Source organism: Hemicordylus capensis, chromosome 6, assembly GCF_027244095.1.
Source record: "Hemicordylus capensis ecotype Gifberg chromosome 6, rHemCap1.1.pri, whole genome shotgun sequence".
NCBI classification, from domain to species: Eukaryota; Metazoa; Chordata; class Lepidosauria; order Squamata; family Cordylidae; genus Hemicordylus; species Hemicordylus capensis.
This window is the reverse complement of record NC_069662.1, coordinates 165,968,293-165,992,721: the sequence shown is the minus strand read 5'-3', so window position 1 is coordinate 165,992,721 and position 24,429 is coordinate 165,968,293. Positions and strand designations below refer to the sequence as shown.

General features: G+C 49.4%; 1 protein-coding gene across 1 annotated transcript in view; it reads right to left on the bottom strand.

Annotated features, from left to right (window-relative positions):
- The window catches only part of WNT9A (Wnt family member 9A), a 62,594-nt gene that overhangs the window by 11,713 nt on the left and 26,452 nt on the right, over positions 1-24,429 (bottom strand). The window contains exons 2-3 of the mRNA XM_053265766.1: positions 12,632-12,891; positions 9,497-9,759 (exon numbers count right to left, since the gene is read on the bottom strand). Of these exons, the coding sequence (XP_053121741.1) occupies positions 9,497-9,759; positions 12,632-12,891 (523 nt within the window). The remainder of the gene's footprint in view (positions 1-9,496; positions 9,760-12,631; positions 12,892-24,429) is intronic.

Genomic DNA, 24,429 nt, shown 5'->3' with positions numbered 1-24,429 from the left:
TGAACCAGTTCGTGCACATCCCTACTTAATATGCACAAATGAAATAAGAGTTTGAGGCTGCAGCGATCGGCCGTGCTCTACTGGGAGAGAAGTTGAAGCTGTGTGCGAAAGCGAGTGCTTTGCATGCAGAAGGTCCCAGGCTCAATCTACAGCAGGGTTTCTTAACCTTGGGCCCCCAGATGTTGTTGGACTACAACTCCCAGAATCCTCAGCCACAACAGCAATGTCTGGGAATTGTGGGAGTTATAGTCCAACAACATCTGGGGGCCCAAGGTTAAGAAACCCTGATCTCCAGCACCTCCACAGAAGGTGGGAACTACTCATGCAAAACCCTGAAGAATGGCACTACTGAGCTTGATTTGACCATATAAAGCAGCTTCTTAGGTCATACTGGCATAGAAGTTACAGCACCCAATATAACCCTTCCCAATGCATGTCTCCTCCTAACACATTCCATACGCCTTGCAGACATTCTACAGGTCACTAAATGCTTGCTTTCTTGAAAAGCAGAGCGCATATTCTGCTCATTCCCCAGGCTTATTTATTTTATTTACCCTACAGTCACCCCTCGTCAACCGCGGGTTTCCCGAATCGCAGTTTTAAGTATCTGGGACTGGAAAATTGTGGCAAGTTTCGCCAACCGCGCCCCAAATATCTGTGGTTTGGCAAGATCTGGGGGCAATTTGGGTTGTTGTTTTGAAGTTTCCGGGGACTCAGGGGGTGATTTTTTTCTATTTTTAACTGTATTTTCTGGTCTTTTCCTGACTGTGATTTCCCTAACTCCGTTTCCAATGTATTTCTATTGCTCTCCAACCACCAATTCGCCAACTGTGAGGTTTTCCCAGAACAGAACCCTCGCGGTTGGTGAGAGATGACTGTATTTGTATGGACTATGCCTGTATTCAACCTTAGGTGAATATAGGCATAGCAACCATCTTCTTAGGCTAGCATCATCAGTGTTTATCTGACAGGAGCCATTACCAGATAAACAAGTGCACACCTTCTATGAGGCTACTCTAGTCACTGGCGCACGTCTACATGAAGTTATGAAGAAGCAGTCTTATGGAAATTAATGGGACAAGTAATTCCCATCCATTCCGGTTGGAGGACTCCATGCCAACTTTCTGAAGCCTGTCAGTCAGGCTGAGGGGAGGGGTATGCCAAGCTTCAGCACTTAGACAGCCAATTAGGAGGAGGAGGAGGGTTCACTTAGTATGCAGAAGGCCCCAGGTTCAAACCCTGGTAGCATTGCCAGGTAGGGTTGGGCAACACCCTCGCCTGAAACCAGCCTGGAGAGCCTCTGCCAAGTCAGAGTAGGCCAAGGGGTCCCAACCTGTGTACTCTAGATGTTGAACTAAAACTCCTATCAGCCTCAGCTAGTAGCTGGGGCTGATGGGAATTGTAGTTCAGCAACATCTGGAGCACCCCCAGTTGGGAACCCCTGGAGTAGGCAATACCAAGCTAGACGGACCAATGGCCTGGTTGGGTATAAGGCAACTACCCACATTCCTCTGCCTACCCACCATTTAGTAAACGACTGCCTGCATTCACCCAAGCAGCAAGACACAAGCGAGAAACATGGGAATGTGGATAACTGGTGTGCCCGTGGTCACAGCCTCCCCTTTCATAGCACCTCTCCGGCTTGTAAGACATGCTTGACCAGACATACCTCGGGGGAGGGGAAGAGAAACAAGGGGTCAGCCCCTCTGGGGATTAAGCAACATAGCAACGCTCCAGACAGAGGTAGCCGGAGAGTCATGTTTAATGATACTTTGCTGAGAAACATGGGCAAGAGGGAAAAAATTTAATTAAAACATCACTTAACTCTGGCCCAGTGGAACAAACCAAGTGTGCTAATACTCTGACTTTTCATTAATGGGATACAAAAGGGAGGACCGGGGGGGTGGGGGGTGAGGGGGGGGAAGAGCACTGTACCCAGAAGGAAAGAGAGAGAGAGAGCAGTAGGGGACGGCCACCCAGTTCAACGTTTTGGAAGTTTGTCCAGTGCGCTGCCGGTGCTCCAGGGGGTGGGGTAGGGTGGGGGCCCTGCAGTTTCCACCCCCCAAGAAGAGCTGAATGAGCTGGGGTGGATTTGGCAGGAGGGAAAATTGCTTTTTTAATAAGCATCTTCTAAAGGCTGCGCTCGTCAATAAAAGCAGAAGGAGCTCCGAGAAGTCCTCCTGGCTAATTACCTCATCCCTCGTGCCAGACAAGCTCGCCTTGTCGCTGGCGTTGAGGTCATGTTGTAGGCACTTAGCGAGGCATGAAATGGGCGCAAGAGGCTCGGGACAGCCGATTATTTCACCTTTTGCAGCAGAGTTGCAGCTGAGCAGGCCAGGGTGTGAAGAGACACATCCCACCGGGGAGCTTCTCACAGCAAGGTTTTTAAAAATGGGCAAGCCCTGGAAGCCTGGGGCTGGGAGAGACGAGGCTCCCAGGAATTGCTCTCTAGCAGGGCATCCAGGAGAGGGGAAAATGTTTTCCCTGTCCAGAAGCCTCAAACAATTGCGCTTGTTACTTGTTCAAAGGATTGGGGGGGATAAACCCCTCTACTGAGCCTCAAGAGGCCCGTTATGATCAGGAACGCTCACATGTAATGGAAAAACAACATTCCAGACTGCTGAGAGACCACCAAGCCTGCCTGTTGGAGGAGGCATCTTCAGAGGCTCCGGTTGGCATGCAATTCCGACAAGCGCATGACCTCAAGTACTGTGCTGCAAGGGGAGATCTGTTCTCCTGCTGGTCCAAGACACTGCCCCACTTTTGCAGTTCCAACTAGAAGCTGTGAAACTGGGAGTCAACTGAGGGAATGAGACTCTTCTCTGAAGAGCATTCTTCCCAACAGCTGCTCTTTCCCCAGAAGCACCCAGAATGATACTATGTGACTGCAAAAAGCCACCCACCTTGAAAGGTCCCAGATGAAAGATGGAGAGGTCCTAACACAGTGGCCCACCCTCCAAATGTGGGCAGACGTCCGCCTACCTTTGGCCCTGGTCACCTCTCAAAATTCTGATCAAATGCTCAGCTGAGAACCTCTGCTTTGACCCTATATACTAGAGCAGGGATTCTCAATGTCGGGTCCCCAGATGTTCTTGGACTTCAACTCCCATAATCCCCAACCAAAGGCGGATGGGGATTACGGGAGTTGAAGTCCAAGAACATCTGGGGACCCGACATTGAGAATCCCTGTACCAGAGCAACTGATTTCATAGTCAATCCATCCCCGCCGGAAGCCATAGTTCTGTGGGGAGTTTCGGAGATATGACAGATTTCTCGGCACCCTCAAATGACAATTCTTTGGGAGTGGGGGAGGCCTACACATATGTGATGCACTTCTGTTAATTTATAACTGGTCTGGCCACTGAGCAGCCCAAGAGGCTAGGTGGGATGAAGCGAATTGGCTACTGAAGATGCACAGCGTGATGTCACAGGGCTAGGAGACAGATATGTCCCATACGTCATGGGTTGCCAACCTTTGTTCGCAGATGTTGGACTAGAGCTCCCATCATCTTGAGCCAACATGACCTTCGGCCATTGTGGCTGATGGGAGTTGCAGTCAACATCTGAGGACCCAACTTCGAGAACCACGGGTACAGCGTGTCAGTGGATGTCCACTGTTTCAGATGGGAGTCTTTTTCCAGACCGACCTGGAGATGCTGCCAGGGACTTCCAGGATGCAAAGCTGGTACTCTGCCACTGAGCTACGGCCTCTATTGTGAAGTTTGACTTCACTAGACGAGCCTGGGCTGGCCACTCTCTCTCAAGCTACCTCACCTCATGGGGCTGAGGAGAAAGCAACATGGGGAGAAAGACCCCATGCCCCACCCCGAGTGCCTAGAAGGAAGGACGCCATACTAATTCAGAGCCACAAAGGATCTCAGGGGGCCAAGTTCTGGACATGCACTTGCGCTTCCACAGCACAGGTGTGAAATACACACAGTTCTGTCTGACATACACCAAGGTCAACTTCAGGCTTCCAGGATCTACTTTAGAAGAAACCCCAAGGACCAGCTCCAGCCAGGTGCAAAAACAGCAGATCACGGGACGGAGCCAGTTGACTCCTGCAGCCCATGAGCCATGCACTGGGATGACCTGCAGAGAAGTACAAGTCTACACTGAGTTCCTACAGACCCGGAATTCACACACACAGAACCAGCCCAAGTAGGGGTGGCCTTTCCATGAGGCGAGGAAGTTGCCTCCAGCAGCAGGTTGGTGTGGCACCTGGCTAGGGGGTGGGGGACAAGATGTCCTCCTGTACATTTGTTTTTCAAAAAGGGAAAGGGGAGGATAGTGTGTGCAGGCAAGGTTGCATTTGGCATTCTGCTTCAGGTGAACAGAGGTCTTATGCCACCACTGAACACGAGACAGCAGAACCCAGAGGCCCAGTCAATAGCAACCAGGTAAGGCTCCTATTTTACAGGTGGGGACACTGAGGCTAGGAGATGCCATTAGCAAAAAAGCAACCATGGCAGAAGAATTAACACCCCCCCAAAATTCAACTGAATTCAAAATTCAACTGATAATGTGGAAAGCTTGTCCATCTTGTGCCTGCCCCCTGTTCTACAGCTGTTACTGGGAAGTCAAACAGGACACTAGGTATGTGCAAACCGGTCTGATGTCAAACCAGTTTGGTTCGATGGATCGGGGATGAACTACACCACCCCCTGTTCAGTCCGACCCTGAACCAAACACACACACACACACACACACACACACACACACACACACACACACGTGCTGCCTGTTTGGGGGGTTCCTGAGGTTTTTTCCTTTGTTTTAAATTTAAAAAATATGGACCCCACTCCCCGGGCTGCCTCGGAGAACACCCCCAGATGGGGTAAGGTTTTTAAATATATATATTTTAAAAATTTAAAACAAAGGAAAAAAACTCACGAACGCCCCCAAACAGGCAGTGGAGTGGATATGTGTATTCAGTCCAAGGTCGGACTGAACAGGGGGTGGTATGGTTCATCCCCAATCCCCCGCCAGCCTCCCTTCTGTTCAAAACTGGCCCATTCTTTCCCCCCCACATGGCAGCCATTTTGGAGGCTGCCCAGGCCACACAGAGGCCCATTGTGCAGGTGCGGCCACCTCCAAAATGGCCACCATGCTGGAGGGGGGAGTCCTGAATGGGCTGAAGAATGGTAGAATGGGCCAGTTTTGGCAAGAAAAGAGGCCGGTGAGGGGAGGAGGAACCTCCATGGACATGCCCCTGCCACCGCCTCAGAGAACACCCCTGGAGGGAGTAAGTTTTTTAAAAAATGTAAGTTTGGGGACCAAACCCCCAACTGAATGGGGGGGGGGTTGAGCTGGTAAAGGACCGAATTGCCCCAGTCCAGTTCGGGTATGGTTCAGACTCAAACCGGACCAGCTGGTTCCATGCACACCCCTATAGGACATACCCAAAGCCATCCGCCTCACACAGGGGTGGTCAAACCTGGTCCTCCAGCTGCTGTTGAACTACAACTCCCGTCCTCCCAGCCACAATTTCTTGGGGCACCATTTACTGGAGGGACCAAGTTTGCCCAACCCTGCCTTAGCAACACTCCCATGAGTGTTGGCATCTCAGGGCCCAATCACAAACTACCCTGCCCAAATCTTATTAGCATCAGTTTACTTTGATTGGCTCCTCCACCCGCTATGCAAGCCTTCTTTTGTCTTCATTGTAACCCAATCTCAAGTCTGACTTCAACCCGCTTTGATTCATTTCATTCAAGGCACTTCTGCACAAGTTGGAGAACAAGCCTGTTCCGCAACAGAGCCATGCTGACAGAAAATCTTCATTTCTTGAGCAGCAAGTGATCGGGCTAAACTCAGGTTCCTAAGCTAATGGAGCTTGGTCAGTTTCAAACGTCCCCCTTATGGACTCCCAAGTTTTCAGGGGTTTCTTTCCCCTTAAAAGCTACCATTTCAGGAAATGTCAAAGTTCTCCAGAAGAGCAACATTCCTCTGGGGCTGGAGGGAAGGGATCTCTGATCTGCCTCCCAACCTTTGCAAAGGGCTTGCTGTGAGGGTGGGGTCACATTCAACTGCTACATTGAAAATAGCTCCTGCATCTACGGCAAATGACACATACCTCAGAAAGACACCCTTTCTTGAGGAATTTCCCCTTTGCTGACACATCTACTATGTTGTAATGAAGCCTACAGTATGAAGACTGCATTCAAGGTGAGTTACAGAGGGGCCTCAGGGTAGTTTTGGCACCTGTGGCAAGTCTAATTTTGCAGTTTGCAAGAGACATTAGCCTATCAAGCAAATGCTGGGTCAACTATTGGTCTTCCATGGAGGGCAGCGTATTCAGTGGGCTCCTTTCTCCCATTGAGTCTAGTGAGGGGGATCCAACAGTTGATCCAATGTCTGCTTGATAGGATAATATCTCCTGACTGGTGGTAGCTCTCCATGGTTTGAGGCAGAGAGCTAGAAGAGACATCTTCAGATATGTGAAGGGCTGTTTCATAGAAGGAGCAGACTTCGTTTCTGTTGCTCCTGAGGGCTAGACTAAGCAATGGGTTGTTAGTGACAAGGAAGCTGATTCAGACTAGACATTCAGAAGAACTGCCAAAGCCATTTACAGTGCAACAGTCCACTAGGGCTAGGCTCTCTTTCAGTGGCTGGACAGTCGTCTGTTGGGGATGCTGTTGCAGTTTCCTGCACTGAGCAGGGGAGTGGACTAGAACAGGGTTTCTTAAAATTGGGCCTCCAGATGTTGTTGAACTACAACTCCCATAGTCCCCAAGCAAGAGCCATTGCAGCTGGGGATTCTGGGAGTTGTAGTCCAACAACATCTGGAGGCCCAAGGTTAAGAAACCCTGGACCAGAAGACCTCCAAGGTCCTTTAAGAACATAGGAAGCTACCTTATACAGAGTCAGACCACTGGTCCATCTAGCTCAGTATTGTCTGCACAGACTGACAGCAGATTCTCCAAGCTTGCAGGTAGAATGATCTCCTCAGCCCTATCTGGAGATGCCAGGGAGGGAACTTGAACATAGGAACAGCTCTGCTGGATCAGGCCCAAAGCCCATCTAGTCCAGCATCCTGTTTCACACAGTGGCCCACCAGATGCCGCTGGAAGCCACAGGCAGGAGTTGAGGGCATGTCCTCTCTCCTGCTGTTACTCCCCTGCAACTGGTACTCAGAGGCATCCTGCCTTTGAGGCTGGAGGTATCCCACAGCCCTCCAACTAGTAGCCATTGACAGACCTCTCCTCCATGAAGTTATCCAAACCCCTCTTCAAGTCATCCAGGCTGTTGGCTGTCACATCTTGTGGTAGAGAATTCCACAAATTGATTATGTGTTGTGTGAAAAAGTACTTCCGTTTGTTGGCAATCAATTTCATGGGGTGACCCCTGGTTCTAGTATTCTGTGAGAGGGAGAAGAATTTCTCTCTATCCACTTTCTCCAAACCATGCATGATTTTATAGATCTCTATCATTTCTCCCTGCAGTCGTTTTTTCCCTAAACTAAATAGCCCCAGGTGTTGTAGCCTTGCTCTAGGCCCCTTATCATCTTGGTTTTCCAGTTCTACAATGTCCTTTTCCAGTTCTACAATGTCCTTTTTTAGATGTGGTGACCAGAACCTTCAATGAGCTGTCCACCACAACCCCAAGATCCCTCTCCCGGTCAGTCACCGACAGCTCAGATCCCATCAGCATATACTTGAAGTTGGGTTTTTTGTCCCAATGTGCATCATGCCAACATTGAAGCACATTTGCCATTTTGTCGCCCACTCCCCCAGTTTGCAGAGATCCTTTTGGAGCTCCTCATAATCTGTTTTGGATTTCACTACCCGAAAGAGTTTGGTATCATCTGCAAATTCGGCCACCTTGCTGCTTACCCCTGCTTCTAGATCACTGATGAATAAATTAAAAAGCACGGGTCCCAGTACAGATCCCTGGGGGACCCCACTTCTTACTTCCCTCCATTATGAAAACTCTCCATTTGGAGAGTTGCTCCATTTGGCAACTTGGAACCTTCTACATGCAAGTGCTCTTCCAAGAGCAGCCCTATCTGCTTTACAACCAATGTTCTATTATTCTATGGCCTTTCCTCTTCCTGTTGTACAAGAGCCACTTAAATGGGATGAGCTGGGGCCCTCCCCACAGAAAGAGGGTATACAAGCAGAGCCAGTTCACTAGTTGGGCAACTTTGGACAATACTTCAGGCTCAGGGGTTCTCCCAACCTTGGGTCCCTAGATGTTGGACTACAACACCCATCACCTCCAGCCACAATGCCTTTGTGTCTCGAGCCTTGGGCCCTTGTGACTGGGGGGTGATGGGTGTTGTAGTCCAGCATCTAGGGATCCAAGGCTAGGAACCCCAGGTGCAAGAAACTAGTCTAAAGGGCCTGAGATGTTAAGCTGAGGAAAGCATAGACTCTTCCTGAAGGAGACCACATGTATGCACATGCTTATATTGCCCACAAGCACCCCCAGAGCAGGATCCATCCCTGGGTGCTTCTGCTAGCCCCAAAGAGGAAGTTTGAAGCAAAAAAATAAGAGGAGAGAGAGAGAGCGCGCGTACACATGCATATATACATACCAGGGCATAAGAATGGACTAGTCCTCTCCCTGATGTGCCACTCTTTACCTTTCAAGGAATTTCTTACTCGGGGAGCATACAAAATTGGCATCCCTCACCTGTAACCTACTGTAGTGAAGCCCACTCCACTGCTTCCCTAACATCTAGTATCCAGAGGTACGCCATTTCTGAAGCAGGAGAGCTGGGGACAGTCTATGTCACCAGGGAGAGTGGACATAGGAACATAGGAAGCTGCCATAAACTGAGTCAGACCATTGGTCTATCTAGCTCAGTATTGTCTTCACAGACTAGCAGTGGCTTCTCCAAAGTTGCAGGCAGGAGTCTCTCTCTCAGCCCTCTCTTGGAGATTCTGCCAGGGAGGGAACTTGGAACCTAGATGCTCTTCTCAGAGCGACTCCATCCCCTGAGGGAATATCTTGCAGTGCTCACACATCAAGTCTCCCATTCAGATGCAACCAGGGCAGACCCTGCTTAGCTATGGGGACAAGTCATGCTTGCGACCACAAGACCAGCTCTCCTCTCCAAGACTGGATATTGGATTGGACGAGACTGGATATTCCAGATCCGATACCACACAGGCCTAGCTCATACAGCCCATAGACTAGCCACTGGCAGACCTCCTCCACGTGTCTGTCCAAGCCCCTCTTCGAGCCACCAGAACCACACAGGTAGCTTTAGCTAGACAGACCCAAACCTTGGCCAACAATGCTGAACTAGAAGCATTATACCATTCTGATGCCAAGCCAGCCCAATGGGCCATCCAACCTAGCAAGAAGTGGCAGCCACTCTAGAATCTCCTGCAGAAATCTTTCCCCATCACTTGCTATGTAATCCTTTCAGCGAGAGATGTTGAGGACTGAACCGGCGGCCTCCTGCCTGCCAAACGTGCACACCATTGCTGGATGAGGTCCTCTCCCATTGTCTGTGCCCAAAGGCAACAGAGGTGCCCCCTCTCACCTTCATGCCCACCAGGTTGTTGTGGAAGTCCACCCTGGCTCGCAGGTCCTTGTTGGACTTCTTCCCCAGGAACTCCTTGACGAACTTGTTGCTGTACTTGAGGTTGTCGCCGCAGCCGCCCCACTGCCAGGCCTCGCGGTTCTCGAGGTCAGGGGCCTCGTCACAGGTGCAGCGCTCCATGCGCCCAGCACTGCAGGCCTTGGCCATGGCGTGGGTGAGCCCTGCCGAGGAGATGGCGTAGAGGAAGGCCGTTTCCTTAAAACCTACGGAAGAGGAAGGAGGCCACGTTCAGCCAGCATGAGAGGAACCCAGCCTGGTCTTCTTCAACCAGATAGGATATGATGCTCCTGCAGCACAGAAGTAGTAATGTGGCAGAGTAACACAGGGGTTTCCAGCACCGAGTCCCAAGGTGAAGGATTACAACTCCCATCACCCCTGCTAACTAGGGATGTACAAAAAGGTTAGATGTCAAACCTGTTCGGTTCGACTGTTTGGGGTCAAAGCAAAGCTCCCCCTGTTCAGTTTGACCCTGGACTGAACCACCACCCCGCCAGCCGTTTGAGGGGTTGGTGATTTTTTAATTAATTTATTTGTTTATTTTAAAAAATGGACCTACCCCCCTCCGGGGGAGTTGCTCGAGGCAGCGGGGGAGGGGGGTTCCATGGTGGTTCCCCCACCTCCTGCCGGCCTCCCTTACTGCTCTAACTGGGGCCACACAGATGCCAATTGCACAGGCACGGCAGCCCCAAACATGACCACCACACTGGAGGGGGCAGGCCCGGATGGGCCAAATGGACCGATCTGGACAGTACGGGAGGTCGGCGGGGGGAGGAGAACTGGAGCCCCCCACCCCCGCCACCTCGAGCAACTCCCCCAGAGAGGATAAGTTTTTTTAAAAAATAATTTAAAAAATCATGAACCACCCCGCCCCCCACTGGACTGGACCGGGGGGTGGGGTATTCAAGGGGGTGTTTGACTGAACTGACCCGGTCCGGTTTGAGTCCAGTTTGGACTCGAACCAAACCAGACCAGCCGGTTCTGTGCACACCCCTACTGCTAACTGAGCAAGAGGAACTTTTTAAAGTGGTGATTCTCTTTATTTAGCAGGGAGTGAGCAACTGGCGCTATCCATCCCCAGCACAACCTATGAAGGGTGTATTGCTTCACGTCGGCGGGAAAGGGGTGTCCTAGTGCAGGGTGGGGTTGGTGGTAGTGCCGGGTAGGGGCAAGGAAGCTACCTGAATTTTTTAGAGTGGATTCATGGAGTCTCATTGAAAATCTCATTTGCTATCATAGAATCCACACTCGGAAAACCTCAGAAACAACAGAACCCTGTACCCCATGGGTTAGAAACCCATGGGGGTGGTTTGCACCCTATGTGCACTACACCACCACTCGCTCTGGGCCACCCCAACACCCCCTAAGTGCACTTATGGGGCTGATGAAAGCTCCATTATAACTTATTATGAGGAAAAACCTTAAAGATGCGAAAACTTCAACAATTAACCAAAAATCAGCCCTCTGCCCAAATCCTTTGAAAAAATTCAGGTAGCTTCCTTGCCCCAACCCGGCACTACCACCAACCCCACCCTGCTCTCGGACACCCCTTTCCCCCCGATGTGAAGCGATACACCCTTCACGGGGAAAACCTTAAAGACGCATAAACTTCAGAAATTCACCAAAAATCAGCCCTCTGCCCAATCACTCTGCAATTGGGGTGGTAGCCTCCACCCATTAGGCACTACCACCCATTAGGCACTACCACCCCACCCTTTTGGCACAGATCCCACGTTATGCCACTATCTGCCCCAAAGACACTAAAACTTCAGAAATTCACCAAAAATCAGCCCTTTGCCCAATCCCTCTGCAATTGGGGTGGTAACCTCCACCCATTAGGAACTACCACCCAACCCCACTATTTTGCCCCTGGCACCCGAAATTCGAGCAGACGTCACATCCAACCTTTTTGCATTGAAGTCAATGGGATGCAAAAAGGCGGGGAATTCAAATAGACATCATAGCTCAAAACGGAGGGGGGGAAGGAAGGCAAAAAAATGGAGGTCCAAATCACCCGAATTTTTGGGCCCGAAATTCAGGTGATTCGGCTCGTGCCCGAAATTTCTCGGATCTTTTCGTGGGTGATTCGGTTCGGCCCCGAATCACCCGAATTTCGCTGTTTCAGGCACAGATCGTTCTGTGCCCGAAATGTTTTACACATCCCTATCATTTAAGACACAGTTAAATGTGTGTTTTTGAAGTTACCACACTACCCACCACACTGGCTGTTTGGGCAGAGAATATGGAAAGAGACTTGAAACACACAATACAGGGTTAAATAGGTAATTTTTCAGGGGCAAAGAGACTGGGGGTGTTTAGCAGGAGAAGTCAAAGGACATTGCCAAGTTCAGATGGAAGAGAAACAGAATATGGCGCATCTATCCCTTGCCTGTACGGTTTGCTGAGAACTGCAGATTAAGCCCTTTATTTTCGCCATTTGTTTTGCAGCCAGGACTCTCTTCCCCATTCCCAGAACAGCCAGCCTGCCAAGTACCACAGCCACCACCATCACATCTGCCACACCCCTCTTTAGACTTTGGGCTGACGAAACTTCTCAGGTTCAGCCAGAAAGCTTCCAGGTTGTCAACCTCTACTTTATTTCTCATCTCTGAACCACTTCATTTATCTCTTTCCATCACCCAGTGGCATTCAGAGACTCCTTAGCCTAGGGCAGGGAGAGCAACACTGGCTCTCCAGCTGTCGTTGAACTACAACTCCCATCATCCCCATCTGCAATAAATTACAGCTGGGGATGATGGGAGTTGTAATTCAACTACAGCTGGAGAGCCAATGTCGCCGACCGCTGTCCTAGGGGTTCTCAAACTCGGGCCACCAAGTGTTACTGGACTAAAATTCCCATCACCGCCAGCCAAAGACCACTGTGCCCAGAGATGGTGGGAATCATTGTGCTGGACAACCTCTGCCCCTGCCCAATTCTCCCAGAAGCATCTGGGCAACTCTGTCACCTTGAGGAAGGCTCAGACAACAGCCCAGGAGCTGAACCAACTGAAATAATCGACTTTCAGCCCCGGAACCAGCACCAGGGGAAGCCTGCCTCCTGCCGGTCCCCCAGCTCACCCCTCTTCAGCAGACTGGCTCTGTAGCGGCCTTCGAGGGTGCAGTTCCACCGCTCAAAGCGGAACTGGTACTGGCACTCCAAGGCACTCATGCTAATGGCCTCCATGAGGGTCTCGGCCACTCCAGGGTCTCTCCTGCACATCCTCCGTTGCTTCTTCTCCAGCTTCAGGCGGTCACAGACTTTGTAGTGGGCTTTGACGGCAGCTTCCTCCATTTCTGAAGTCAGAGGGAGGATGGTCAAGGGTTCATTCCCAGCCAGCCTGTGGGGAGGAAAGGGAGCAGGCGTTAATGGCAGGGATCATCGGAAGAGCTGAACCAAATCGGGCCCATACTTCTGCTCTACCCAGCACACGGTCGCCAGCAACGCCTTACAGCTCCAGCCATCTCATGTTCCACAGGAGGCTTCAGGCTTACGGTCTGAGTCATCTACTATGTTTTTCTACTCCCAACTGGAGCAATGTGAAAGACAGTGGTGGGGGACACTGGCATGGCCTGCCTATTGAAGGACAAGTCTACGTTTGAGTTGCTTCCGATCAAAGATTCCAGCACAAAACCGAGCTGCACAAAGGCAACACTCGTTTTATAGGTAAGGAACACCGAGCCTAAATATAAGCATCTGTGGGCACTAGGTCATGGCAGAGAATTTCTTACTTATCCTATTGGGAGAGAGAGAGAGAAACACTTGCTGGTCTCCACAAATCCCCCAGAGATCAGCCGGTAGAACCCAGCATAATTTCGGTCTGCCTCTAGCATATTCCATACCGGTAAATATTATTGAAGGGTAACATATGCATATATTATGCAAGAGCATCAATTTAAAGCTAAACAATTCAAGGGTGGCAATTTTTAAAGAAGTGTTATAAACAAAGGTTGTTGAGTTTTTTAAAGTAGTGTGTAGGGCTGGTATTGTGGTGGCAAGAATGAAACTTCCCCTTTGCTAAACAGGGTCCAACCTGGTTTGCATTTGAATGGGAGACTACATACAAGCACTGTAAGATATTCCCTCTTAGAGGATGGGGCTGCTCTGGGAAGAGCACCTGCCTACTTGCACACAGAAGGTTCCAAGTTCCCTCCCTGGCAGCCTCTCCAGATAGGGCTGAGAGAGACCCCTGGCTGCAACCTCAGAGAAGCCGCTGTCAGTCTGTGTAGACAATACCGAGCTAGATGCACCAAGGGTCTGACTCAGAAGACAGCTTCCTACGTTCCAGTTACCCCTTGCAGTGGAGCATCCAAGTTCCCAACGCCAGACACCTAGTTTTATTCATTGGTAAACACAGTGACAGCTTATGTAGCCCTTCGAGTCTGCACAGAGTAGTCCTAACCACCCCAGCAACATTCTGGGCAAGGGGTTTGGTAGACCTGCCCTCGATCTCTGCACCTTCAACACCCACCCAGATACAAAGGAGTACAACATGCATGGGCTGATCTGATTTTAACTCTGCTTAGCAGGAGGATTGCCTTCGGAATCAGCCTGCAGTAGGATTGCCTTTGGAATCACTGGGAAGAGGCTGCAAAGAGGTTCCCTCCCCACGTTCCTTCGGGCAGGGCCCTGCTCTCCCACCACAGTGCGAACGTGCAACCGTATCCTGTTCCCAGCATCAAGTGACAACATGCTGGCTGAGGACCAGGCTGGCACCCACTCCTGGGGAGTTGACCAAAAGCTGTAGGAACATCTGTGGGCACCGTGACTGAGGGTCTTGCTGGCTGAGCCACCAGGCTCCTGGCTCCAGACTTCTCCTGAACAGGAGCCAGCGGAAGGGGAGGGGAGAGAAGAGGAGAGAAAAGTCTACAAGAACTGCCACCGAGGAGCTTGAACTCAAGTAAATTTCTACAGCATCAAGGGAGCAAAAATGTTTAAGAATATCTAGAAAGGGGATTGAACAACCTCATAGAAGAGCAGCCCATCAGTGGCCATCACTCATCACGGCCGAGCTTTCCTATTCAGAAGCAGCAAGTCTCAGTCCTGGGGAAAAAGAGTTGGGGGGTGGGTCTGTTGCTTTTAAGCCCTGCTGGTGGGCTTCCAGGAGGCATCCAATGGGCCATTGTAGGAAGCAGGATGCTAGACCAGATGGACCTCTGGTGCCATCCAAGAGGGCTTCCCTCTCTCGTGCGAAATCCTCATGGCAAGCCATTTTTAACAAGCCATATGTCTCACAACAGACTACCATCGGAGGGAGGGCATGCTCTCAACTCCTGCCTGTGGCTTCCAGTGGCATCTGGTGGGCCACAGTGTGGGGCAGGATACTGGACTAGATGGGCCTCCTTGGGCCTGATCCAGCAGGGCTGTCCTTATGTTCTTTTGTTCTTATTATTACTCCAAAGAATAGCGGCACTCCCTCACCCACCAGACTCAAACTTTGCTGTAAAGTGTCATACAACAGAGTCATCAGATATTGCAATCCTATAGCTTGAATTAATTGTTTTAAAGGCCTGTGTTCAAAGAAGCCTCACTCCCTCCTTCCTTCCTCTACCCCACAGCAAGCAGAGGCCAGTGCAGCCAAATACTTAGGAGACTCCTCCAGCCTCCCAGGAGCCAGGCCAACCCTTTCACTGCCTTCCTGGCCAGGAACTCCATGTGCCTCAAGGCAGGATGCCTCTGAGTCCCAGTTGCAGGGGAGTAATAGCAGGAGGGAGGGCATGCCCCTTTCACCTCCTGCCTGTAGGCTTCCAGCAGCATCTGGTGGGCCACTGTGCGAAACAGGATGCTGGACTAGATGGGCTTCCTTGGGCCTGATCCAGCAGGGCTGTTCTGATGTTCTTAACTGGGCAGGGCAAGACCACAACTGTAGGCGGGAGCAGGGTCACCTCCCCTGCTGATTTCAGCTGGCCTCGTGCTGATCTCTCTCCCCATCCCAGTCTTTCCTGCCACATGGTCATGGGAAACCAGTAGAAGAGGAAACTAGCCTGGAAAGCAGACTGGAAAGTTTGGCCTAATCCAATGAGACGATTTTCCAAGAGGAATCTGGTCCATTGCTCAATACGTTTGAAAGTGTCACGCAAGCTCCATTAGCAAGAGAAACAACCCGTTAGTTACTTTCACTTCTGTAAGTATTTAAAGTATAGCACAATCTTCACTCCCCTAATAACGTGTGTTGCTGACTCTTTGCTCCCAAAAACTAGTTGTTCATGAGTCGCCCCTGGTGAGAACTTGGCGCATGCAATAAACCCAGCAGCATCACCACCAGATGTTGAGACTTCATGGCCAAGGTAGCTTCTCTTTTTAGAGAGCACTAACAAGGACAAGCATTCGAAGCCAGATTCATGCCCAGAGCTTAAAATGTTTGTTAGGAGCAACCTCTGCATGGCACCCATTTAATCCCTTAAAACCCTTTTATGCAATTCCCAGCAAGGGGGGGTCATTTGAGGCCACTGGGTCAAAGACCCAATGCCCACCCTGTCCTCCACCAATAGAGCTATTCCTGCCAGGCTTGGCACAGGCCCTCTGGAGTCTAACTGGAATGCCAAATGCAATGGGAACGCCTGGACACATTTCCAACTTCTGATTTACTTAGCTGTTCCAGGGGTTAAGCATGAGGCAAAAGGTTCAAGGATCAGACCAGATCCATCCATCATCTCCAAAGGTTCAAGGTGCAAGCGTCAAACTAGATCCATCCACCATCTCCAGAGGTTCAAGGTAAAAAGGTTCAGACCAGATCCATCCACCATCTCCAGAGTCCCCAAGCCAGGCACATAGCAGATGCACACCTACTGTTAGGATACTACAGGGGTTCTTAAACTTGGGCTCCCAAGTCCCACCTCCACCAGCCACAATAGCCTCATAGGCTACTGTGGGGCTTGTAGAATATCAACATCTTTGAGCACCCCTGTAGTAGTAAATGCTGCAAAAGAGGTATGTCACCTCTGTACAGTGAGATGCCAATTAGCTGTCTTGACTAGTAGACGTTTATAAAGCTATTAAAGTTGTGCTGTCGAGTCGATTTCGGCGGCTGGTGCCCACAGAGCCCTGTGGTTGTCTTTGGTAGAACACAGGAGGGGTTGACCATTGCCTTCTCCCGCGCAGTATGAGATGATGCCTTTCAGCATCTTCCTATATCACTGCTGCCTGATATAGGCATTTCCCATAATCTGGGGAACATACCAGCGGGGATTCGAAGCAGTAACCTCTTGCTCCCTAGGCAAGTTACTTCCCCACTGTGCCATTACCCATGCATTTATGCGTTTCAAGCAAACCTGATCTAGTAGCACTCATCACCTTTTGGGGCAAGAAGTTCTCCAAGGCTGCAGCCCTGTGCACATTCATCTGACAGCCAGTTCCATGCAAGTACACACAGAGCTGCACACTGCATGTTAGTTATGCACTGGGGAAAGGGCGTTTTCCTGAAAGACTCAAGAGGTTTTCAACCCTGCTTTCCCACTCTTGGCTGAACAGCCTATTCAGACAACAAGGTTTCTGCCCTCTTGACAAGATCAGCAGAGGGGGCTCGGCTCTGTGTGCCGATGGTGAGAGAGGCTCGGCTGTCGAGCACATGGGACAGGGTCTTCTCAGTCATTGCCCCCCAGGCTTTGGAATGCTGCCCGGTTGGCATCCGCTCCTCAGTCTCCTTGACAGTTTTTTTTTTGTGGGGGGGGGAGTAAAGACGTGGCTCTTCACCCAGGCTTTTGAATGAATGTATTGTTTTTACTGCTGCTGCTTTGTTTTGGGTTTTGTTTTTTAAATGGGTTATTACATTTTTAAATAGATATTATTTTAATATTTCTATTATCTGTACTTTTGGTTTTTTTAATTATGCATTATTTTAATTATATTATTATTATTATTATATTTATATCCCGCTCTTCCTCCAAGGAGCCCAGAGCGCTGTACTACATCCTTGAGTTTCTCTTTCACAACAACCCTGTGAAGTAGGTCAGGCTGAGAGAGAAGTGACTGACCCAGAGTCACCCAGCTAGTATTATGGCTGGATGGGGATTTGAACTCGGGTCTCCCCGGTCCTAGTCCAGCACTCTAACCACTACACCACGCTGGCTCTCTTGTAAACCATTGAGTTTATTGTAATGAAAAGCAGTATATAAACTAACCAACCAACCAACTAAATAGGTGGGCACAGGGAAAGAGCCTGGGGCGGGGGGGGGGACACTTCAAGATGCGTAGCAGGTGGCGTCCAGCTGCAGGGCTGCAAACTGAAGCGTTCACAGTATGTGTGTTTGCAAGCTCCAGACAACGCTGAGAGGGAGCTGGTGTGCAGGGCCTTTCTGAACAAGTGTAAGCTGACTGCATGAAGGAGGTCCCCAGATTGCATTTTCAAGGCACGGTTCAGAAGAAAAGAGGCACACTTTGCATCTGACCGATGCATCTCTTTTGTACTCTAGCACCTTAGCAGGCTACATATTAGATCTGTCACCTGATTAAAAGCACCTCAGTCGCTCGCGATTAAGTGAGTCAGTGTGCAGAAGTTTGCTTATGCAGAGCAATGGGTTCTGTGCTCTTTGCTTCACCCTGCCCGAACAAGCAGGGATGGGCCCCAAAGAAGCCAGGGGCCACACTGGCTGGGTGCCTCCTCTGTTTACGTAGCCAGGCCATACAAATCAAAGGCTACTCCTCTTGGCAAAATAAGCCTTACTGGGCACTTCATGAGAGGTGAGGAAGACGAGCTCAAGATACTGGACACCCCCCAGCCGAGATCAAAAGACTCCTCTGGGAAAATCTGATGTGCCAAATACCATTCAACTATCTATGAGCAAAAGTTCCAATTAGGGTGATGTGCCTGTTGAAATATTGCATTCCTGTCCTTGGACCTCTCTTTCTGGAGGAGTCAAAAGATGAAAATAAAAGCAGCAGACTCTGCAAAAGCACAGCTTGATTTAAAGGGATCGCGGGACCCTGAGCTTTCTCACGCCAAGCCAGTTTCTTCTCTTCCTACCACCCAGCCCCCTGCAAGCTGCTTCTTCCAATGAGGAAAGCTGCACCAAATTAAGAGTCTAGGCTGGCGTGCATGCCGATCTGACAAGCCCCAGAGTCGGGGACATGAATGCCACTGAATGCCGTTGAAGCAGCACTTTGACATGGTGAGAAAGATGCACAGAGCCAGGAGGTGAATAAGAAGTCTAGAGTGAAAAGCCGAGTTTAAGAGTCCCAGGGAGTCAGCCCAAAGAGGCTCCAGACTGAAACTCAACTCCTCCTGTACTCCAAAGCAGCTGTTCTCCAATGAAGAGGAAGTCCTGGGCAGGGCAAAGCAATACTCGGCTTGCACAGACACCACAGCACAGACATTATGCTGTACAAGCGTACTAGAGACAGGCAAAAGAGAGGATGATTACCAGAGTTTGTTTTAAGACTGAACCTGATACGGGCCCTTTAAATACATGGTACCAACAGGAAGTGTACTTCTGTACCTGTGCGCAGCATAACTCAGGGTACTGGAGAATGGTTTCTTGGTCATGAACCCTGCCACCAATTAAGATGATCTGGTTATAGTTGCCACTGGCTTGTTTGGTAGAGACTCTGGGCCAGGGCGCCTTCCAGATTAGACCCTGCAACAGGGTCACGGCAAACCTCAGAAGTGTGCTCCCACACTTCCCACGTTGTGACACCGCAGTCGCTACACGGACAGCAGGGTGCCGTTCACATTTCCAAAGCCTTGTTTCTGATTTAATTGCTACAATACAGAGCTAGGACGCTGTGTATTCTGCGTTTAAAAAAAGGCGTTTGGTGGGTTGTAAGTTTTCACAAGACTGCTCCCCCTGCAGATTTTACGTTTTGCATGCGATTTGCCGGAACGAGGCCTTTAGCCACTTTTGAGCAGCCACTCTGGAAAGCTCCCAGGCTTTCTCTGTAGTTGGCCCCCTGCTAACTGGGCAAAAGAGGCACCTTTTAACATGGTGATTCTCTTTATTTAGCTGGGGGAGAGTAACTGGCCCTCTCCATCCCCAGCACAGGACCTCCAGTGGCTGTTGCTGGTGTCTGTCTTGTTTCTTTTTCGATTGTGAGCCCTTTGGGGACAGGGACCCATCTTATTTATTTATTATTTCTCTGTGTAAACTGCCCTGAGCTATTTTTGGAAGGGCGGTATAGAAATTGAATGAATGAATAAAATAGTTGCCCCAGAGCCTTGGAATATAAGAACATCTCCATCTCCGATCACTTTTAAGAAGATCCTCAAGACACACCTGTTTTCTCAGGCTTTTAACCGAAATTTTTAACTGTTTTACTGGTTTTTATCCCATGAAGTTGTTTTAACTTTTTATTCTGTGAAATCATTTTGTTTTGTTAAGTTGTATACACTGCCGAGAGATACACATATCTGGAGGTTTATAAATATGATAAATACATATAATACATAAACCAATATGATCAACAGCATGTGAATGACTGTACTTGTATACACTGTACATTCATACAAGTGTGAAACATGCCATGTGAACGGGCCTCATGTCAGTGGTTTTAAAGTCCTGATAATCAGCGCTCCCTCTAGGTTTTGTCATCTGTGCACAAAATGAGTTTTGTTCTGGGTGGCAGTACCAAGGCAGTGTGTGCTCAGTTGCATTCAGAATGTGGTCTTGAGTCAACCTGAGCGGGATCTAAAATTAACTGGGTGGACATAAAATCTTGTGCGTGCACGCCTTAGAGGGAACACTGCGGGTAATGCAAAGGGAACAGGAAGCAAGTATCTCATACTTTCGGTCCCTTCACAACATCCTGAGTTGCACCTTTCAGCAAAGAGAGCCTGAGCATCTTCTTGCCAAGAGTGATAAAGATCCATTTCACAGACAGATGTGGAGGTACAGGAAGTTAACTGGAGCATTGGATGATCTGGGTAGTTGGGATTCAGGAAGGGTGGCTACTTTGCCACATGGGACGCTGTTCTGTCCAGAAGGCATTGCGCGCATGAGCAGCTCACTACAGCATCTGCCAGCACATCCATCACTACTCTGGAAAATGCTCCAAACCTCTGCACCCTGAAAGGACCCTGGAGATTCTATTTGAATGCAGTGGCCAAGAGCCAAGGTTCTCTTACATTTGTGGTAGTGACATTTTGAAATCCGACATCTGGGTGCCCAGATGTTGGACAAGGATCTCAGAGAAGAGAACCACTGTTCATATTATGCACTGCAAGCAGATGGGCAAGGATTTCAGGATAAGCACATGATCAGCTTAGGGTCAAACTGGAATAAGATCTCTAGAGAGGCTGTAGAATCATCTTCCCAAGACAGAGTCTTCTGCTTCATGCCAGGAGGCTAGAATAACCCACTGTCTCTGAACAATGCGCTTAGTATTTTCTGGATTCCTAGCCATAAAGGGCATTTCAATCAATGTCTATATTCCAAGCAGTCACTGCTATCTGTAGTCATTTTCTCTTAAGGTTGATCATGTAAAATGGGTGGGTGGGTAAAATTTCCTAATTTCAAAAGGATTATTATTATTTATTATTATTATTTATTCGATTTGTATACCGCCCTTCCAAAAATGGCTCAGGGCAGTTTACACAGAGAAATAACAAATAAATAAGATGGATCCCTGTCCCCAAAGGGCTCACAATCTAAAAAGAAACACAAGATAGACATTAGCAACAGTCACTGGAGGGGTCCTGTGCTGGGGGTGGAGAGGGCCAGTTACTCTCCCCCTGCTAAATAAAGAGAATCCCCACATTAAAGGTGCCTCTTTGCCAAGTTAGCAGGGGTTGGTCAGTGGCAGGGGTAGTCAGTTTGAGTCTCTCTAGCTGTTGGACTACATGTCCTATCATCTTCAGCTGCAATTCATTGTGGCTCCAGGGGCTGATGTGAGTTATAGTCCAAAAGCTGAAGAGCCTCAGATTGGCTACCCTGGACTATGGTATCAATGGGATGGTTCAAGGAGCATAGAAAACCCAGTGTGTGGTCTAAGGGCACATAATCCAGCCACCTTGCTAAAGCTAAGCAGGTCTTGGTGTGGTCACGTCTTGACGGGAGACCACGGATATTACCCTTACATGCAGAAGGTCCAAATTCCCTTCCTGGCACCATCTCCAGTTAGGGCTGAGAAAAACTCCTGCCTGAAACCTTGGAGAAGCTGCTGCCAGTCAGTGCAGACAATACTGAGCGAGAAGGACCAAGGGTCTGACTGTGTGGCAGTTTCCCGGGGCTAGGATTTTACATCCTTCTGTCACCTCTCAGATATTCCTTAGGCAGCACATTTTCTGGCATTGGTTTCTCCCCTGCCACAGCTACTGCCTTGCTGGCCCCCACCCTGCAACATTAGGAACATAGGAAGCTGCCATATACTGAGTCAGACCCTTGGTCTATCCAGCTCAGTATTGTCTTCACAGACTGGCAGTGGCTTCTCCAAGGTTGCAGGCAGGAATCTCTCTCAGCCCTATCTTGGAGATGCTGCCAGGGAGGGAACTTGGAACCTAGATGCTCTTCCCAGAGCAGCTCCATCCCCTGAGGGGAATATCTTGCAGTGCTCACACTTCTAGTCTCCCATTCATATGCAATCAGGGTGGACCCTGCTTAGCTAAGGGGACAAGTCACGCTCGCTGCCAAAGACAATGTGAATACTGTTCTTTGCAGGCAGTGGGAGAATACAGTTCTTTGGCTTAAACACCACCAATCGATCTTGTGTCAAACAGATTTTAGGCAACTGTTAGTACTAGGAAGCGCAAGGAGCTGGAAGTGCCCTACAAAGCAATGCTGTGTGCTATGAGCCTCCGGAGTTAGGCACTGAATATTGCCGGCCTTTCACCAGCCAAGGCAAAAGACTCATTTCCCCTCATGCACTTGCTCTCCTTCCACTCTACGCCTTGCCAGGAAGAATCTTACAAAGACTCGAGAGTTCTAGATCTCCAAAAAGGACACAAGCAGGAAATATGAATGTTTAGAGGAGAGATGGTCTTGTGGTAGCAAGCATGACTTGTCCCCATAGCTAAGCAGGGTCTGCCTACAATTCCCATCATCCCATGCCACATGGTGGAGAAGGGCCTTTGCCCACTATGGCTGGGGAAGTTGGGAATTGTAGTCCAACTTCCAAGGACCCAACCAAGCTTGAAAACCCTGCCTGTGGACCATGACGAGCTCAGTGAACCAACAGTTTACTTAGTACTGCATCAAGGTCTAACACAGCGGTTCCCAGCCTGGGGGCCACCAGATGTTGCTGCTATTATTTATTCATTCATTCATTCGATTTCTAGACCACCCTTCCAAAAATGGCTCAGGGCAGTTTACACAGAGAAATAATAAATAAATAAGATGGCTCCCTGTCCCCAAAGGGCTCACAATCTAAAAAGAAACATAAGATAGACCCCAGCAACAGTCACTGGAGGTCCTGTGCTGGGGGTGGAGAGGGCCAGTTACGCTCCCCCTGCTCAACAAAGAGAATCACCACGTTTAAAGGGTGCCTCTTTGCCAAGTTAGCAGGGGTTCAGATGTTGCTGAACTCCCATCATCCCCAGCCACCATTTATTTTAGCCAGGGATCATGGGAGCTGTAGTTCAGCAACCTTTGGAGGTCCCCAGGTTGTGAAGCCCTGGTCTAACAGAGAAGCATGTACCACAGCCTTCTGTGGTTGTCTTTGAAAGACCATAGGAAAGGGTACTTCACTCCAACTGAACAAAGAAGCACCTTTTAAAGTGGCGGTTTTCTTACACTTAGCTGGGGTCAAGCAACCGATCCTGTCTAACTCCAGGACAGGGGTTGCTGCTGGTTTCTACCAGATGCTTGTTTTTTTATTGTGTGCCCTTTGGGAACAGGGAACCATTTTCTTTTCCAATGTAAAGCGCTTTGAGAACTTTTGTTGCCAAGCAGTATACTGTATAAGCATTCCTAGTAGCAGACAGCTCCTTGGGACATAGGGGAAGTCAAGACCATACAATGTAAGCCACTGGCCTATGAAGAAAGGACAGCGCTTAGCTACACTTCTGGGGGCCTACCAATGGTTCTAGTGCACAAGCCATATGAGAAGAAAGCTATCCTGGGCCCACATAGGGCAATCAGATCTGTGTGAGAGAGAGAAAGAAGAGGAAGAGACTAGACGACTTCGTTGCTGATCATGCAAGCCTTCATTAAGGCATTGTTACATCACTTTAAGAAATGGGACATACAGGTGCACTGAAATATAGCAAAGTATTCTGATCCGATTAAGACTATATTAAGACCACAACAATTGGGAATAATCTAGCTTTGCAAGCCGTTCCCCAAAGAGGCTGCCAAGCCACCTATAAATAGCTCCAAGCCCATGAATCCAGGCACTGTTGTGACCATCCCAAGTTGGACTGACCCAAATACAAGTCACAGAAAGCGCATGTGCGGCCCCCGAGATATTCAGGGAATGGGATACAATGAAGAGATTACACAGAGCAAAAGCCAGTTTCCATGTGTGTGGCTAAAGCACCCAGGCCCCCAGAGCTCAGATGCTGTAGATTTCTCGAAGTCGTCACAATCCAGTTGAGTTAAATAGGAGTTCACTGAAATCAAAAGAAAACTAACACACAGCAGGGGATTCAGCCGAGATTGCAAGACGCCAAAAATGGCAGGCACTGGCATATGAGCAGTACTCCTAGTACTCTGGCATATTAACATCTCTCTCAGAGAGATCCTGACTGGCCCAAGGGCAGCCAGCAAGCTTCATGGTGGAGTGGGAACTTGAACCCAGGGCCCCAGTCCAAGTCTATCATCTCACATTTAGGTTTTTCAGCCTTGGGGCCTTCGTTGGGCTACAACTTTCATCACAGCCTTTGAGCACTATGGCTGGGGATGATAGGAGTTGTAGTCCCACAACATCAGGGGGTCCTAGTTTTGAGAAGACCTGCCCTACGTCATCCTGGTTCTGCAGATGCTCAAAAAGGAGGGAACTTGTATTAACAAGA